Genomic DNA, 19,389 nt, shown 5'->3' on the forward strand with positions numbered 1-19,389 from the left:
AAGACATCACATCATTTTAAATGAATCCAGGGTCAGGCAGCCTGTTTAGTATTTATCTGATACCTATCAGATTCTGTAGTCTGTAGAGTGCCTGCCATGTTGTCTGAATCTAACCCAAATCGATTTAAGTGTATCTGAAGCCAATTCATTGTTGCACAATAACCTCTATGTAACAATCTGTCCAACATGTAGCATTCTAATTTCTTCAACATTTTAAAATTCCCTTATGCTCCCTGAGGAGGAAATGTTCCCTGACTTCCGCGGTAGTTGCTGGTAAAGTTGTTTTCTCTTAGTTAAAGAGCAAACAAACATTTTTTCCACCTAAGAAGGCAGCATGATGTCCTAGAAAGAATATTGATTTTGTAGCTGGATATCCTAGGTTCACTTTACCTCAGGCAAGTCATTTAGCCTGTCTGTAACTCAGTTTCTTCATATGTGAAATGAAGGGACTGGGGATTGGAGTAGACCTTCTCAAAGTCCAGTCCTAAAATCTTGGCCATGTACATAAATAAAAATACATCTTGAGCAAATTTGATTTGCAGAGCAGAGGTAGAAAACTGGTCTTCTGCTAGAAGAGGTAGGAAGGCTATAAGACACAATTCTGACCATGGAAAAAAAGCTTTGGGGCTTGTTGTTTGTTTATTTGGGGGGATTGTTTTTGTGTCTTGGATCTCTTTTGCAGTCTGGTAAGAATCTATGCAGAATAAAGATTTTAAATAATTGAAGGACATATTAAAATTCAGATATTGGTTACTGAAAATGAAGATATAATATTTTGCAATACATGTCCATGAACCTCTTGAAATTTAAATGAACTGGGAGTAGGGGCTAATAACCTCCAATATAATGAATATATTTTCATTCCTTAGTCTCTTAAAAAAAACTTATATCAAAATATTTGGGTACATATGATAACTCAGGTAGAAACTTTATGTTCCCTTTATTCCCCTACATGGTATTACTGAATTCTAACTTCACTTGTAATTCCAATTGCTTCCTTCATATCTGTTTAATTCAAATAAAGTTTGAGATTGTCCCATGCACTTTCATTTGGTCCATATTTCTAATTACTTTACAACATTCAATTTTAAAACTTTTTTGGATATTCTTTCCATTCAGGTTCCTGGAATTTGTATGAAACCACAGAGGTTTTTTTTTTTTTTTTTCCCTTTTGAACTGAAGACTTTTGGCTTGTGGAATTTCCTTTAACTGGAAGCATGTCTGGCTTTGTGGTTTTAGTAGTTGCCCAGTTTTTATATCATCCTGCTTGTTTGTTTTTATATTTAAAGCTGTAGAATTTACCATTAATTGCCATATTTTTAAAGGGCTCATTTTCCCCCTTTCTTTCTTCTTTTTAAACAGTCGAAAGAGACAAGGATTTTTCTCATCAGCGAAGGCACTATAAAGAGTTTCGGTTTGATCTTACACAAATTCCTCATGGAGAAGCAGTGACAGCTGCTGAATTCCGGATATATAAAGACCGCAGCAACAATCGATTTGAAAATGAAACTATTAAGATTAGCATATATCAGATCATCAAGGAATACCCAAATAGGTATATTTATTTACTTATTCATTTATTTTTTATTGGGTGGGGTGAACAACTTCCTATTTTTGAAAACTAATTTGACATTATACCTAAACATAATTTCAAAACATCTCATCATGCCATAAATTTGCTCATACTGAGAGGCCAAATCATGTTCCCACCTCCTAAATGATGTGCAGATTCAATCAAAATTGTAAAGGGGTTGAAGTTTATAATTGATGTCCTCCAGTCCTTCCTTTCTTAGTCATTTTCTTTACTCTTTCTTTCATACTACTTATCCATGCTGTCCATGGCTAGGGTCCCAGGATGTGAAATTATCCCTATATCCCTCCTTCCCCAGTAAAATTCACATTTCTTCATTTCTTCAGTGCCAAATTATATGAGGACATATGTTAAGCATATTTATGCTAAAGTACCAATTACTAGTAATAATTCCAAGCATTGTCCTTTCCACGAGAATTGATGTGAGAACATTTATAGTACCATAGGATCATAAATCGTAGCACAGTCATATTATTGGTCATTCAGTTCAATCTTCTCATTGAATAGAAGAAGAACCTGACACACAGATTAAGTGACTTACCTAAAGTTCCCCCCATAAGTAGCAATAGAAATAGGATTTAAATTTAGGTCCTCTAACCTCAGACCCAGGATTCATAGAAGATACCTCTAAAGGACTCCCTCTGATTAAAGTCTAGAAGATACCTCTAAAGGACTCCCTCTGATTAAAGTCTCTTGGCCCAGTCTGGAGCTGAACTTCAGCAGTGGAAGATGGCTGTCAGAATCTGATTGGATCAAACAAGTCCTTATGATCTTTCTTAATACATAGAGACATCAATTAACTGTTCTTTTTTTTTTTTTTTTTGGTTGTTGTTCATATGCACAGACACAAAATGTCTATTTATACCCCAAACCCAAATAGGTAGGTTCCAAGGGAATGACATCAACTTAAATATCCCAGTAATAGCTGGGTACTATCACAGCAATGTGAATGAGAAGCTGCTTAGGTCACATGGTATTATGATCATTGCAAATTATGGGGCATCAAAAGTTATTCAGTAATGATCTATTTCACTGAAACAGAATCAAGTTGCCAGACCAAGATCAGGAGGGCTAATAATTATAATAAATATTAATATAGTACTATGTGCCCGGTATTATACTAAACACTGCATAAATATTATGTCACTCAATCCTTATAACCACTTTGTGAGGTAAGTGCTGTTATTATTCCCATTTTGCAGATGATAGAACAGGCAAACAGAAGTGGTTTGGCTAGGTTCATACATTGTCTGGGGCTGAATCTGAATTTAGGTCTTCCTGCATCAAAGAGCAGTGCTCTATTCACTGAACTTTCATGGATTATCAGTTTCATAGGAAGAAAATATGCCAATTAATAGAACTTAACCTATATGAGTTAAGAACCTCAATATAAATGAATGTTTATAGCTTTTTCTTTTTTCTTTTTTACTAGCTTATTTGATGTTTTCTGAAACTCTATTCATCCACACCTTGTATGAGGGAGGTGCATGATTTCCTTGAGAGGCATAAGAATGCTTTTAGTCTAAATCCCTTAACATCAGCATTGTGGAGGTGGAGGTGTTTAAGGGTCAGTGAGTGGTGGTGGTGGTGGTGGGACTAAAGCTATCACCTAACTTATTGTTTACTCATATCTACTCTTCATGATCCCATTTGGAGTTTTCTTTGCAAAGATCCTGGAGTGATTTGCTATTTCCTTCTCTAATTTTATAGATGAGGAAAACTGAGGCAATAGGGTTATGGGACATGCCTAAGGTCACACAACTAGCCTGTCTGAGGCCAAATATGCAGGTAGATCTTCCTAACTCTAGATCTGGTATACTGTGTAGGCACAATCTCATTACCCAAATCACCCTAGTTAATATTTTTAATTATTAAAGATTACAGAAAAGATAAACCTTAACACAAAGCAAAACACACATAATGCTGACATTCAATTTGGCAAATAGGTGTTGGAAGTGTTTTTGATCTTTGGACCCTTCAAATGCCCTTAAAATCATAGAGCTCATTCTGCTTACATGCAAGCCCTGGTATGCATATTGTATTATTTTATTCTAGCACAGAAATCTTATTACATGGGCAAAGACCTCACCTTGTGATAAAATCATAATATAATTGTTATTGTGGGGTGGTAAAGAGAACCTTCCCCAGAGCCAGAAAAATCCAGGCTAAAATCTCTTTTCTGATACATTGGGCAAGTCACTAAATTTGCTCTTTCTGGCAACTCTTAGGTTTTAAAGTACTGATCTGCAAAGATATAAGATGTTTCTTATCCCTATAACAGGTCTGGTTAAAAAAATTTGTGTGTGTATGCATATATATATATATGTGTGTGTGTGTGTGTGTGTGTGTATGTATATATTCATGATTTTTAAAATTTTATTCCAACATTAGTTCCTAGGAAGTGGTAGATTAAAACACCATTTTGTTTGTAATGAGGGAAAAACTACATTTTATCACTGCTTATAAATTGTATAACTATATACCCACAGAATTTATACTTAGTTGCACATAATATAAACTGCCATAAACCACTATTATAACAGTTGCTACTATATCTTGCCTCTGGAGCAGTTTTTTGATCTGCTATCATAAAAAAAGATTTTCTATGTCCTCTATGTGACTACCCAGTTTACAGAAATTGTCATTATCAGTGTTCTTTCTTTGTTTCTCATCCCCTTCTTTTTATCCTCTTCCAAATACCATATCTGAATCCCACATTCACATTTCTAAATTGATATTTAGTTGTCTACCTTTTTTTGAGACTGGGAGTCCCCAAATTATCCAGGTTGAAACCACAATGGTCAATCACAATACCAATCTCACTGCCAATGTAGGAACTTTGACCAGCTCCATTTTAAACTTGGTTTACCTTTCCTTAGATAGCCACTTGGACCCCCACTTCTGGGGGCTTCCAATCTTGGTGCTGGATTTAGTTTAGACACCTGATAAACACTTTTGGAAACAAAGGCAAACCGGATTAATGACTTGCCTGGGGTTTTATAACTCTTAAGTTTCTGAGCCTCAATTTGTTCGGGTCTTCCTGATTCACTGTGTCACCTTTGTTGTCTAGTTGTCTAGTCATTTCAACCGTGTCTGACTCTGTGACCCTATTTGGGAATTTCTTGGCAAAGATACTGGAGTTGCTTGCCAGTTCTTTCTCCAGCACATTTTACAGATTAGGAAACTGAGGTAAACAGTTAATGACTTGCCCGGGGTCACACAATTAGTATGTATCTAACTGTAAGAGTTAAAATCAGGAAGATGAGATTTCCTGACTCTAGACCTTGGGCTCTATCCACTACGCCACAAAGCTGTCCTACTTCAGCTTAGAGTTCCGAGTTCAATAAATTCATAAACTTCAGCCTTCCAAGTAGTAGGAATTACAGACCTTCAGTACCAAACTCCATAAGTCCATAAAACCTAATCATCTTCTACCTTTCCAATCTTCTTACACCTTATTCACCTTCATGTGTTCTTCCATTCAGGGTCAGTGACTTATTTGCTATTTCTCAAATAATACACTCCATCTTTGATATCTGGACATTTCCACTGACTGTTCCCCATTGCCAAGAATGTTGTTTTTCTTTATCAGCTTCCCTGCCTTCCTCCCCTGCTAAAATCCCACCTTATACAAGTTACTTTTCCTAATTGTGCCTAAAGCTAGAACCTCCATTTTGTTCATTATCTCCACTTTATCCAAACATGGTACATAGTAGATATTTAGTAAATGTTAGTTGAATTTCTGACTGACCATACATTGCAGAGGGTGGATGAGGATCTTTTGACTTGGTAGGTGATTTTAAATATAGAAAGCCTCTCTGCAACGAATCTGGTAACTTCTAAAGAAGTTATAGTGTGAGAATTTTCTGGAGGTAGGAAGAAGTTAAGTGTCTAACTTATGGTCACACAGTATTACTGTTTGTCATTGACAGTGCTCAAACCTAGGCCTTTCTGGCTTTAAGAACAACCTTCTATTTAGTATACCATGCTGTCTAATGGGGGATGCCCAATATTTAGTCAAGGCAGACCTATATAAAGCCTACCCCACTTCATATTATTCTTCTTGAAGTTGGTAATAGGATTCCTCACACTCAGATCTTCTCGAATTTAGGAACCAATTCTGTCTCATATTTTTGCTTGTGTATAAGCAATACCTGGCACATAGTAAAAGTTCAATAATTTTTCCCCTCCCTTCTCTTCTCTTCTCTTCTCTTCTCTTCTCTTCTCTTCTCTTCTCTTCTCTTCTCTTCTCTTCTCTTCTCTTCTCTTCTCTTCTCTTCTCTTCTCTTCTCTTCTCTTTCTTTTCTTCCTTCCTTCCTTCCTTTCTTTTTTTTTTCCTTTTATGAAACTAACTACAAGGAATCTCTCATTCTTCTGAATTTATATAGCCCTTACTAATTATCATTAATTTGTAGTCATCATGAATTACTTTTTCATACTATGTTGATAATCATTATCTTGAGGAAAGTGATGTTTCCTGTCTCTGTAATTTCTGCATCAGTCTCCTAAATGAAAAGTGCTAAAGTAGAGTTATAGGACATAGACCTGAACAATAATCTTAAATGTTAGGTAGTACAAACCTGCCTCATTTTATAGATGAAAATTTACTAAGTAAAGCGCCTTGCACATGGTCACACAAATAGTACATGTAAGAGCCATAATTAGAAGTCACATCGTTTGTCCCAAATCCAATGTATATTCTGCTACATGGAATTCTCCCTCCTCACTCCCCTATTTTCCATTTGAAAGTGCTTTTGTCTGGACTGTATCTCCTTTTTATCTTTCTTTCTCTTTTATATAAGAACTCTTTATTTTCCTTTATCTTTGGGTTACTTTTTCCCAAATATGTTATTTATTTATTTTTAATATTCTTTTAAAAAAATAAGTTCCAAATTCTCTCCCTTCCAAACTACACTCCCCATCTACTGAGAAGGCAAGCATTATAATATTAATTATACATGTAAAATAATATAAAACATATTTCCATATCAGCCATATTTTTTAAAGCAAAAAAAAAATGAAAAAAATTCCTTCAGTTTGCACTCAGAATTCATCAGTTCTCTCTGTAGAAGTGGATAGTATTTTTCATCATGAGTCCTAGAAATGTTTTGGATCATTGTGTTCAGAGCTTCAGGCTGTATCTCTATTAGTAGGATAATGCATTAAGTGAATCCCCAGTTTTACTTATTTTTTTTTTGGGGGGTGAAGAGACTTCTTTATTCTTTGTAACAGGGAATGGCTTCATGAGTAGGAAAAATGAAGCATATATATTTTGGGAGGAAAGGATAATATAAAACAATGAAAAAATTAATAAAAATATTTAAAGAAAAAACAGTGAATAAATTCAATAGTCTTTCTCACTTTAAAAGAAATGTGAACATTTTCATTTGAAGTAGCATTAGATTAAGTTGATATGTGTGTGCATGTGTATATATAGTAAATATATATATATATAGTATGTGTGTGAATATGTGTGTTTATATTATTATCTATCTTGTTACATATCTATCATCTATCTACCTTTATTCTCATTGAGCCTATCACCATATCTTGACAAGGAATGATTTACCTACTATCTCTTAAATTTTTAATCAGAAAAATGTCAACAACTGATTCCACTTAATTATGTTAATAATATTCAATTAAAGAATATTGGAACAATATCAACTTAATAGATAATAAATTAGAATTCAGTAGAACTATTATTCTATTCAAAATATATTTAGTGATTAAAATGTTTTTATGATGCATTTAATTTGAAAAGAAAAAAGAAAAACAAACGAATAAGACACAATATTACTAAACCTTAGAATATTTATTGCAGTGAAATGATTTGTCACCTCCACCAAAATTCTTTAAGTCTTTGTGGGTTAACAAACTCCTTATAGATTATCACAGTAGCATTTCAAAATAATTTTGGTATACTGACATTTTGAAGCTATATCTTTCATGTGAATTAATATAGCTAAGGAAACTGAAGCAAGCCTATGTATATTGATACTTTCTATCCATTCTTCAAGATGCTATAATTTTCCTCCCTACATAGTATTTATTTCTTGAAAAGAGTTAATATGGTCAATAGCATTTCCAAAGAAATTAACAAAATGTTATTTTTTATTTTACCTTCTCTCTACATTTTCCTTTCTCTTTCTTTACTTCTTTTACTGTTGTTACTGTCTCCTTTGTCTTCTGATTACTGTCCTCATTCCAGTGCTCTTCTCTTTTCTTTTCTTTTATTCCCCAAATACAAGGTCAGAGAATCATGGAATTACACTTGGAAGGATTATCCCGTACAACCTTCTCATTTTATAGATGAAAAAACTAAAGCCCAGGAAGATAAATGGTTTTATAAGATCACACAGGTAGGAAGTTACCTAGCCAGGACTCGAGGGGGGGCGGCAGGGGGAGAAGCACTGGACTTGGAGTCAGGGGATAATAATTTTCCCAGTACCTAGGATCTTAGCACTCAGTTTCTTCATTTGTAAAATGAGGCATTAGATCAGGAGGCCTCTTAGGGGTCTTTAAATTCAAAACTATGATCTTAGGAAACAAAGTTTTTTTTGTCCTTTAATCACACTTTTTTTTTTTACCTATACCTTACACAACAGAGAAGAGCTTTTGAAAATCTTACTTTAATTTATTATACTAGGAATAACTGAAATTCCATATCAATAATTAAATATTTTTAAATTAAGTATTCATAAAATTTTATATTACATTTTAGATTTTATAGAGTAAAACCCACACAATAATTCTATGACATCAGTCATTAAAAGTAATTTTATTCTCATTTTACAAATGAAAAACTAATTGGTAATCAGCTAATAAAGTATCTGAGTAGAGACCTCCTGATTCTTCGTTCCATTTTCTTGTTACAACATCATATTTTCCTTTAAGTTCTGAGCTTAAATTAGGGAAGTGCTACTTACTTTTGCTTCAATTTCCACATCAGATGGAATTAGTAAATAAAAATTTGGTGGATTTTCATTTAATAATCAATACTGGGTATTCCATACTGATCTTTGTTTTTAATTTTTTAATAATTTTTAAACACATCTGTGTGTGTATAGATTCCCCCCCCCCATTTGCTTTAGCATTGATTGTTGTCTAAAGAATTTAGAATAATGGTCTATTCTGACTTTAAAAAAGCGTGATCCTGGGGAAGAAGAGACAAGATGAGAAAAATATAAGACATCCTGGCCACCATAAAGGAAATTATCATGGAACAATTTTCACTATAATTTTAATTCAAATGTTGCTACAAAATGAATCATTTATAAGAAAAACAGCACAGCTTTTAATGAAATCTTATTGCTCCCTTTTGTTTTTATTTCTCAATAAAACTTTTTTCTCCACATTGATGCTTCTAATAGAAAACAGGAAAAAATAGAGGAAAAGCAAGCCTCTTAATTAAAACCAACAATGACAGCAAAAGCTTCTGATAGCAGATTTAGTATTCCACATCTTCTTTTAAGAAGAGAGAAATAGTGATAACCTGTTATCTGAATCTAAAATTGGTCATTGCAATTAATCAAAGCTTGAATGCATTTTAGTGTTGCTTTTGTTTACTTTAAGTGTACTCATTATGCTAATATAAAATAGTACTTAAATTATACTAAGTTCTGCTTATTTAACTCTGAATCATAAGGTCAACAGATTTTCTCATACTTTTCTGACTTTCTCATATTCATCTTTTTTTCATAAATATATAATCTTCCATTACATTCATATACCACAATTTGTTTAGTAATTGCCTAATCCATGGTTACTGGCTTTGTTTCCAGTTCTTGGTATGACACCACACATATATTCATACTCTTTCTCACACACACAAAGACACAGAGATATTGCCATGTATATTCTAAACTAGAAGGGATTTTTTCTTATGTCTTTGATTTCCATGACCAATAAGTGTATCGATAAATCAAATGGCTACTTTTCAATATAATATCAAACTGTTTAACAAATAAACCTGCAGTGCTTATTTTTCCTATCTTTCAAAAGAACATTTAACACCTACTCTTTCCAGCTTTTATCCTCTTTGCCTATCTCATAGATGTGAGGAGAAACTTTGGTATTGTTTTAATTTATATTTCCATTATTATTATTAACGATAATTTTTTTTAAATAGGATAATTAGTGTTGAGTGACTTGCTTAGGATCATACAGCTAATGTCAAATACAAAGCTATAGTCAAATAACTCCAAGTTCTCCAGACTCCAGGGCTATTGTTCTATCCATTGCACCACCTAGCTGCCCAGACTTGATTGAATATTAACTTGATTGTTGATAATTCTTTTGTAAAAAAAAAATCTGTTTATTGTTTTAGCTTCTGATCTGTTAAGGAATAGTACTTGATCCTCCATATTTGTGTGAGTTCTTTATCTCTAGTTCATATCTGGAGCTATTCCTTCTAAACTACTCTTTCACTTGCTTTCTGAATCCTAGAAAGTAGCTGCAGTATTTTTTTTCTCTTTAGGGATCCAGTTTTAGCTATGAAAAGTTGGATCAAGGAAGAGAAGATACTTATACTAATGGGCTCCCATCAGTATGGGATTACTTATCCATGTTGCTATAACTTAGGCAGATTTTTTAAAAAAATAGATATTTACTATAGTAGCTTAAAAATAGAAAATAAAACAAAGTAGCATCCCCCTTCCAATAAATCTTTGATATATTCTTCTTCTACTAATATATTCAGAAGCCATGTGAATATAGGCTCAAATGAAGAGATATATGTGGCAAGAAGATACCATAAAACTCTTAGCTTCCAGAAGTACTTTTCTTTTCTGGGTAATTAGAATGCATTCTGTAGGCATAGTGTATTTTTTTTTTGCTTAACTTCTGTATATATCTCTTCATAATATTCAGTCCATTCTTGGATCCCAATTCAAATATTCCACTGACAACAAGAACACTTCTAATCCTCCAAAGCTTGTGAGATCATCATTTAATCAAAGGGGAGAATATAGTGAACTGAGACCATGGTCAAGTCAATACTTCTCCTTCACTAAGTAATTCCTTCTCAGAAGTTTTGCCAGAACTGTTTTCTCTTTGCTTATCATAAACGATTCCATAATTCTAAACTAACATTTTTTACAAAACTCGAAAGGCAGCAAAAGTCTATTCTAACAACTTCCTACTGCACATAGCTCATACCTCTAATTTATTGAAATGATCGAGATGTTTTGTCATCTGATAAATGTATCAAGTGAGGAAGAGTAATTGAGTGAATTACTTTCTCAACACATATATGTATATATTACATATACTTATAATAAATATAATTTTATCAAAAGCTACTTTATGCAAAAATTTTCTAACTGAACAGATTTTCTCTCTTTTTTCACCAAAATGATTTTGTTCCAGCAAAAGCTTTTAAAATTTTTTGTGGTCTGAATTGTCCATTGTTTTCTTTTATGGTCATTTTTTTTTGGTGAGGTATATAAAATATACCTAATTAATTAAACCTAATTAATTATTAAATCTAATTTAATAAACATTATTAAACATAATCTCCTCTATAAAGTTTTTTTTTTTATTTTTAGGTCACATATACAGTTAAATCTTATTTTAGTTTAAGATTCAGAGCTAAATTTAATTTCTCTCAAGTGGCTTTATAATTATTCAATTTCTGCCTAAAGTTATATGTATTTATGTTCTTTTATTTATTGAACATGGAACTACTTTGTTTAGTTGATTTTAGGTCTTGAGTATCTAAATTGTATCATTGATCTAACTTTCTATATATTAACCAATCTCAAACTGTTTCAATAATCTACTGTATCTATGGGCCCTTTATTCTTATTTCTTTTAAAAAGTTCTCTGGAAATTGTAGACCTTTTGTTCCCCAAATGAATTTTATTTTAATTTTAATAAATCTTTGACCATGTGATTATTATAATTGTGAATCTGTAAAATACTTTAGATGGCATTGCCACCTATAGTGGCATTATTATTATGGTGACATAGCACAAAAACGAATAATAACTTTCTCTCAAATTATTTAACCCTTATTTTTGAAAATAATGTTTCAGGTTGTATTTGTTTAAATTCTGACTGTGTCTTCAGGAGTTGACATTCAAATATTTTATGAATTCTGTCATTAATTAAAACTGAATTTTGATTTTTAAAACTTCTCTGCTTTTTTTTGTTATTTCCTGTACAAATAATGTTATGTATATTTATTTTTAACTCTGCTACTTTACTGAACTTAATTTCATTGATAAATTTTCATTTCATTTCTTAAGAAGGTATAAAACCCTTTGCAGAGAAAATTTCTCTTCCTTTTGCCAACATTTATACCTTTTAAACATATATATATTTGTTTCTTGCTATAGTTTGCATATTTATCATATATATCAAATATCAAATATATATCAAATATAAATCAAATAATAGAGAGGAAAGGGTCCCTGTTTGCTTAAGTACAACAGTGTTTATTATTAATGCTTAAGTAATTCTCCATTGAAAATTAAAAATTCCCACACACATACACATACATATATATCTTTCTATGTGCTGTGTGTATAGACATATATTACAAATATTACATATATTGCAAATAGTCTACAAGGACATATATATGTACATAGGATATGTGCATAGGCTCATAGGATTTTCTTAGTAAAATGCATAATTATGCTAAGTTGACAGATCCTGGAATCTCTACTAAAAATAATTTGATTTGTTTCAGCTTACAAAATTAACCCAGTTTTTCAAAATAGGAAAATCAGATTATATTTTCATTATGATTACAGTGACATAAATTGGAGAAAATAAACATTTTTAAAATGACTTTGAAAAATCCAAACTTTTCAGTTTTAATTAAATATACAGACAAAGAAATTTCTTATAAACGAATAAAAAAAAAATCTGTGGACTTTTTACTTACCTTTGGAAAGTATACATTTTGTCACTAAACTTACTGACTTGGTCATTTCTATACCTCAAACTGGATTCAGATATAAATCATAATTCAGCACTGCCTCGACTCATATGTTCCCTGGAATTCCTGCATTGCAAACTACATGGTTTTGAAGTACCAAGATTCCTTTCTGAAAAGTAGCTCCAAAGTAGGAGAAAAGTGCTCTGTAATAACCTACAATGAGGGGTTATAAGATATTTTGAACTCAAGGTTTTCATCTGAGAGCAATAATTGTAAATGACAAGCAAAGTACCAAAAAATATAGTATACTCAAAGAACATAACTGTCTATGAATTTTGAAATAACCCTTTTAGTTTTCTCATATGAGGCAAATCAAAGATTAATTTATATATTTGTATTTCCTTTTATTTTTCATGAGTTCAGTTTTAGAAATCTAAGAGTTCCTTTTTCCATTTTGCAGCCTCATTTCCCTCTTCCTCTCTTGATTAGAATTCTATTTTTAAATTTTTAAAAAAATAATTTGGAGGAATGTCTAGAGACTTATCTAAAATGCTCTTTAAAAAATAAGCCTTCTCTTCTTTATGCCCCTTATTCTAATGAGTTTTCCATAGTGAGCAATTAAATATTGGTTAAAATGAATTAAAGAAAATTAAAATTTAACTCCTAAAAGAGAGGAGAAACATCATGAATGAAAAGTCACAACTATAATATAATCCCTCCTTTCTTTTTCTCCTTTCTCTCTCATATATTAACATATATAAGCACACATACTTGCTTATAAATATACTTGCATGTATATTTTAGTAGTAAATTAAAAAAGTATCTTCTTATATTGTTAGCTGTCACTATTACAGTGTATTGCTTTCTAAAACCCTTTCTTCTTACCCTACTTCCATTTTCAACACAAATCTACTAATCTGTTACCCAGTGTAGCCTAGGAAAAGCTGAAAGTTGTCAAAGTCAGTAAACTTCATTTTAACACATTTCTGAGTCAACAATCTGTGCTCAAGTGTGAATCCATCTCTCCGACTGCTGTTTCTCTGGAGAAGAAGAAGAAGACTAGCAGGCTTCATAATCAGTCCTATTATTAGCCAGGCAGTCAACACACCTGAATAGGCAAGGCTGGATATAATCCTAAAAAAGAAGAGCATTCAAATAATCAGCACATCAAAAGAATGAACATAGTCCAAAGATATGGTCAGGAACTCAAACATACATAGATTGATCAGATTTAATCATTAGGTTAAATACATCATCTTAGTATCAAAAAGTTCAATGAAGATAAGGAAATAAAATGCTCAGTCAAGTTAAAATAAGGAAAAACTTAAGGTATATAGCAAATCAAAAATTATAATTTGCTTTATGAATAGAATCAATGGTGAGTGGTTTGTTACTTATGCCTTTCTTCTAACCACCCTTACTTCCACTCAACTAAATGTAACATAGTTACAAACTCTGCAATCACCTTCTCTTATAAAATGCTTGTGCTTTTTGATGACTAATTTTTTCATTGCTTAGGGATCTTTTCCCCATTTATTTAAGGTTTTAAAACTTTATTTCATGTGGTGGACCTTGACAGAAGTGTGACTCCCTCCATGGCTTAAATGATATTGTCAAAGTTATTCAAGATATAGTTTTGTTTTGTTTTGTTTTTTTCTGAGGCAATTAGGGTTAAGGGTTGGATCTCCAGCAGCCACTGTCATGTGGCTCCTATGTATTTCAACAGCTCCCGTGTATTCCAACATATGGCAATGCAATCTCTCTCAGTCAGAGAGATCAGAGAACAGCAACTGCCTCTCAGTCTCCTTGTATCATCCTTTCACACTAAGAGATCCATTCTACAGGTCTGGGTCGGATCTCCAGCAGCCACTGTCAGGTGGCTCCCTGTATGCCAACAGTTACATGAGTTGCCTAGGGTCACACAACTAGGAAGTGTTAAGTGTCTGAGGCCAGATTTGAACTCAGGTTCGCCTGACTTCAGGGCTGGTACTCTACTATACCACCTAGCTGCCCCTCACGATATATTCCTTATTAATGAGTTTCACAGCAAATAGTCAACCACTGCTTACTGCTTTTTAAGAAGCCTAAAGTGAAAACATCTTTGTAAATAAATCAAAATTCAGGCATTATAATGGAATCACACTGAAAAGGACATTCATTGAAAGAAAAGGGGTCTGAAAGTCTTTCAGGCCATAAAGAGCATCTCAATGGTCCAGGAAATGAAGGGGACTTTCCTCTTGATCTGAAAATGACACTCTTTCTTCTGCAAGCACAGACAAGGATGATTTAAAGCTATCTCTTTAAGTGGGAGTTTCTCCAGATGTCTATATGTCTCCATCTATCTTACCTGCTTCCATGAGACCATACAGGACTATTATGCTGGATTTCTTTCAGAAATTCGAGAAAATAACAATGTAATAATACTGTTCTCAGTAAATCTCAGGATCAAGGTGGATCAATGTATAATGAATAAAGAGCAGCAGAGGAGGAGTCTTGGGCTTCTTTTACTTTTAAAGAAACCAGAAAATGACCTTTTCTCTATTTTTTTGTTCCTTCCTTTTTTTCCTATTGATGATACTGATTTGTTTTTCCCCTTTAAAATTTGCTGTCTACTTTACCAATAATTTTTCCCTCTCCTAACTCAAATCATCTCGTTCTTAAATAATCATTTTGAAAATAGGAATAGGATCACAAACTTTAAAAAATTCCCCATTATTTTAAATTTTACACAATGATTCAGCAGATGGATAATATAATAAAATGGCCTCATAAATAAGGATGTTCTAAGGTCTGAAGCTCAGGCTTAAGTAAAATCATGCCAACTACAAAAGAAATAAGGATGTGGTTTTATGAGAATCTTATTTAAAAAGATGAAGTTTTATTTATACTCCAGCACTAGTACTGTATTTTTCAGGCTACTAAGTACTATTGGCAACTGCTGTGATTTCTCTGTGAAGGTTCTTGAAAATCTTTGCATGCCAGTTAAACATTTTATGGGGTGCTGGAGGTTTTTAAGTCAGTCTGCACAACTTCATTAGCAACATTCACTTCTTAGATGAATTTTGTAAAATGGTAATCTTCCTTGTTCATGTGCAGGTCTGTTGAAATCTATGATTCTTCTTTCTTCTCTTGAATATTCAGCTACTGTGGCACCTGATTATTAGGCAAAGCAGTAATTGGATGTTAACTGGTTTCTTGTGAGTTCCCCTTTCCCTGCTTATAACTTATTTGTTTAGTATATTGTTACAAATAGACATGGGGTCTTAATAGAATGTTAAACAGTAACAATTGATCTAAATTAATGCAAAATCATTATTGTTTGTGAAATAGGGGAAGAAATTGCTTTTTGTGAATCTTGAAGATGATCTGTGCATTTATTTGAGGCAAATAGAAAAATGTCTGTTTTTTTCCTATTTTCTCATTTTTCCTTTGGACTCACACAGAGAAAGTTATTTTGATATAACTAGAATAGAACAACTGACTCTTTGTCTCAGAGCAAGAAATTTAGAGGCTATTGAAAACACTATCATCAGTTATTCTTCCTCACCCTGGGAAAAGACATCCCTGATTTTTTGCCCACCTCTCTATCTTCCCAGTACTAGACAATATATCATTATCATAGAAATATCTTTTTGTCCTGAGAATGCCTCACCTCATATAAGCTGAACTGCAGGTGAATGTTTTTCTGAAAGCTTGATGCCAGCACACTCTATCCTTGTCTTAATATGAATTTTTCTCTCTAACAAATTATGCTTTCAGGCACAAAATTCACCTTTGTTTTCTCAACGGCATAATTCCTTGAACAGTGCAAAAATGTAAAGGCATCTTGGGCAACTTTCCTCTAATTTTCTCACTCTTTCTTCTCTTATTCTGTATCTATATAGATTTTTATATTTTGTCTCCCTCCATAAGAATATGAGGACCTTGAAAATAAGCATTATTTTTGCTTTTCTTTGTATCTTCAATAATTGGTACAGTGCCTAGTAAATAGTAAGTGTTTAATAAGTGCTAGTTTATTTCCATGTTTTTGTTTTTCTTTTTTTACACTGCTGATCCTTTTAGATATTTCAGCATCCTCTGCTCCCAGAAACATAATTTCTGACCTTTCAGGTGAGGGAAATTATGGAATGATGGAGAACTAATATTCAATACTCATTTTTGAGTATACACTAATACTAATAATATTAACTGAAAGTGCCTTGTAACATAAATCTTTAACTAGGATAGCTATTTTTTTGTTATTTCATTAAGGCCACATTTACAACTGAATGTTATATATCACTCCTATTCCACAGTTTTATATCTTTGAGTTTTTGAATGTGGTGCTCATCCTACACTGAGATTTTTGGAGCATTTAGGTGGATCAGTACATAGAGTGCCAGGCCTTAAATCTAAAGGGCTCATTTTTTTTTCAGTTCAATCTGGCCTCAGATTGATACTTACTATATCTGTGACCCTAAGTAAGTATCTGAGGCCAGACTGAACTGGGTAAGTCACTTTACCCTGTTTGCCTCAGTTTCCTCAACTGTAAAATGAGCTGGAGAAGGAAATGGCAAATCTATGGCCATTATCTATGCCAAAAAAAAAAAAAAGTCCCAAATAGGGTCACAAAAAGTCAGCCACAACTGAAATGACTGGACAACATTGTGATTTCATCAGTCTTAAGAGAATTCAGTACGGAATTTCCTCTATCAATTCTAATAAGCAATTTATAGAGAGTTGTCTGAGGGATTAAAAGATTAAATAATTTTTCCAGATTCCCACAAGCACTATTCAGACATGGAACTTGAATCCAGGTCTTACTAACTGCAAGGCCTCTACCCTCATTGCTCTGCTGCCTCTCTCATTTGGCCATTCTTGAAGAAAATCAAAAGTAAGGATAATTTTTAAAAGTGAGAAAAAAAGAACTAGTAAAATTTTATTCCACAAAAGTCTTACTGAATATTATAATTACATATTTTCTTTAGGATAAATATTTACCAGTATGCATTAGAAAATATCCTTCCATTAACAACTCAATTTCTAGCACTTTCAAGTTAAAACTATTTGTGAGAGAAAGTTCTGGCATTTAAGACTCCAGAGAATATCATTTATTAGCTTGTGGTACCTTGTTAATGTATTCAGTACTTGAGCAGTAGGTCAGGGGCTCTTGAATACTATGATTGTGTTCATGTCCAAGATACCCAGAGGGAGTTTTACTTTTTCTTCTTGTGTGGTCATTAATATATTTCTACTGTGTGGTCATTAATATATTTCTACGGGGCTATAAAAGTCTCCATGAGTTGAAGGTAAAATGTCATCACTGATATGAAAGAGATCAGAAGTAACAAGTGTTAGGTGACTAGTCTTTTCAAATATACCATAATCAAGTAAATTTATTAAATTGCAAAAAAAAAGTCACTGATCCTTACACATTGATTACTGTTACACCACAGATGTATTTAAGAATCAGTTGATCTTATCTTAAGTGTGTCTTTTTCAGTTGCCAAATCCTGGGTCCCTAACACAGAAAATTCGCATAGGATTAGATAATACTTTGCCTTGTTACATAATACTGTTGTATACTGTGAACTGAAAGAGGGCTGCTATCTCAGTCACATCTTTCTGCAGGTTTCTGGCACAGAAACTATGTGCAAATGAATAATATCCCATTATTCTCAGGAGAATATATAGTATATGTACATGTGTGCATATATGTATATGTGTGTGTGTGCGTGTGTATGCATGTCCGTGGATAAACAAAAAATGTTCTGAGGAAAGTAAACTAACATTCTCTCCTTAGTTCTATTTTTTTTTTAATTTTAGAAGCTCTACTTTTGATACTCCAAATGCAGCACAATTCTGAAATGCTCTTATTTATAAAAGGGTGATTATTCTCCCCTTTCACAAAAGAAAATAAAAACAAATTGATCCTTATTCTCTTACTTAATGTCATCATCAGAGTGCTGGTGAATCTACTCTAACTATCAATAATGTATAATTTCAATAAACAGAAGTATTCCCTTATCCAATGTTGATTACAAGTGTCATGTGATTTATTGGAAAATTATTAAATTTCTCTAGTTGAAACAATTGGTCATCTGGTAGTCAGCTTTCTAGATGAGAAATTTCAAATGTGGCTCTATTGTTATTTGAACAACTGATGTAGATATTACTATTATCTATCTAACTATCTGTATATCTTTATACCAACAGCTACATACCTGTGCCTATATATTACACACATACATACACATGCACACACATGTATATTATGTAATACAGATATATATGTATGTATGTATTTAAGCATATGCATCTCTTTCTTTGTGTATCTCAATAGAGATATAATTGGATATGGGTTCAGAAACAGAATGAAATGTGATACTTGTAGAAGGTCCAATAGTAAAAAAAAAAAAAATAGGTTTATTTAGGTATAGCATAAAAAAGATATTCAACATGGATATGACATTTTCTGTAGGTAGTTGTTATCCTCTACCCCGAACCCCCTTGTCTCTATAGAGGAAAGTCTTTCTGAAATTAGCTAAATTATTGCTCTGGTAACAAACATATGATCCATTCACAGACCTAAACATAAAGCCCTTCCAACATTTTAGGGCATGTCAAAGTTTATGCTTCTTTAGCATAGGCTTTGAAAACTGGGCGTTCCTCTTTGTTAAGGACCATGCCTAAATGAAGGGGCAGGTCAATTCTCCACAGCTGTGGATCATAACACTTGAAGAAGTAGCAAAGCAGCCTTTACTTACGCAGATATTCCTTGTGGATTGGGGATGAAATAAATTGGAGGCAACAGGGAAGAGTAGAGAGGTCAGACAAGGCAATTGCCTCTCAGTCTCCTTGAATCATCATCATCGTTGTCGTCGTCGTCATCATCATCATCATCATCATCATCATCATCATCATCATCATC

General features: G+C 32.8%; 1 protein-coding gene across 1 annotated transcript in view; it reads left to right on the forward strand.

The window, feature by feature from the left end:
* BMP5 (bone morphogenetic protein 5) overlaps nt 1–19,389 on the forward strand; it is a 164,343-nt gene that overhangs the window by 64,483 nt on the left and 80,471 nt on the right. Inside the window, exon 2 of the mRNA XM_003769172.4 lies at nt 1,363–1,555. Coding sequence (XP_003769220.1) covers nt 1,363–1,555 — 193 coding nt within the window. The remainder of the gene's footprint in view (nt 1–1,362; nt 1,556–19,389) is intronic.

The sequence above is a fragment of the Sarcophilus harrisii genome, chromosome 4, assembly GCF_902635505.1.
Source record: "Sarcophilus harrisii chromosome 4, mSarHar1.11, whole genome shotgun sequence".
NCBI classification, from domain to species: Eukaryota; Metazoa; Chordata; class Mammalia; order Dasyuromorphia; family Dasyuridae; genus Sarcophilus; species Sarcophilus harrisii.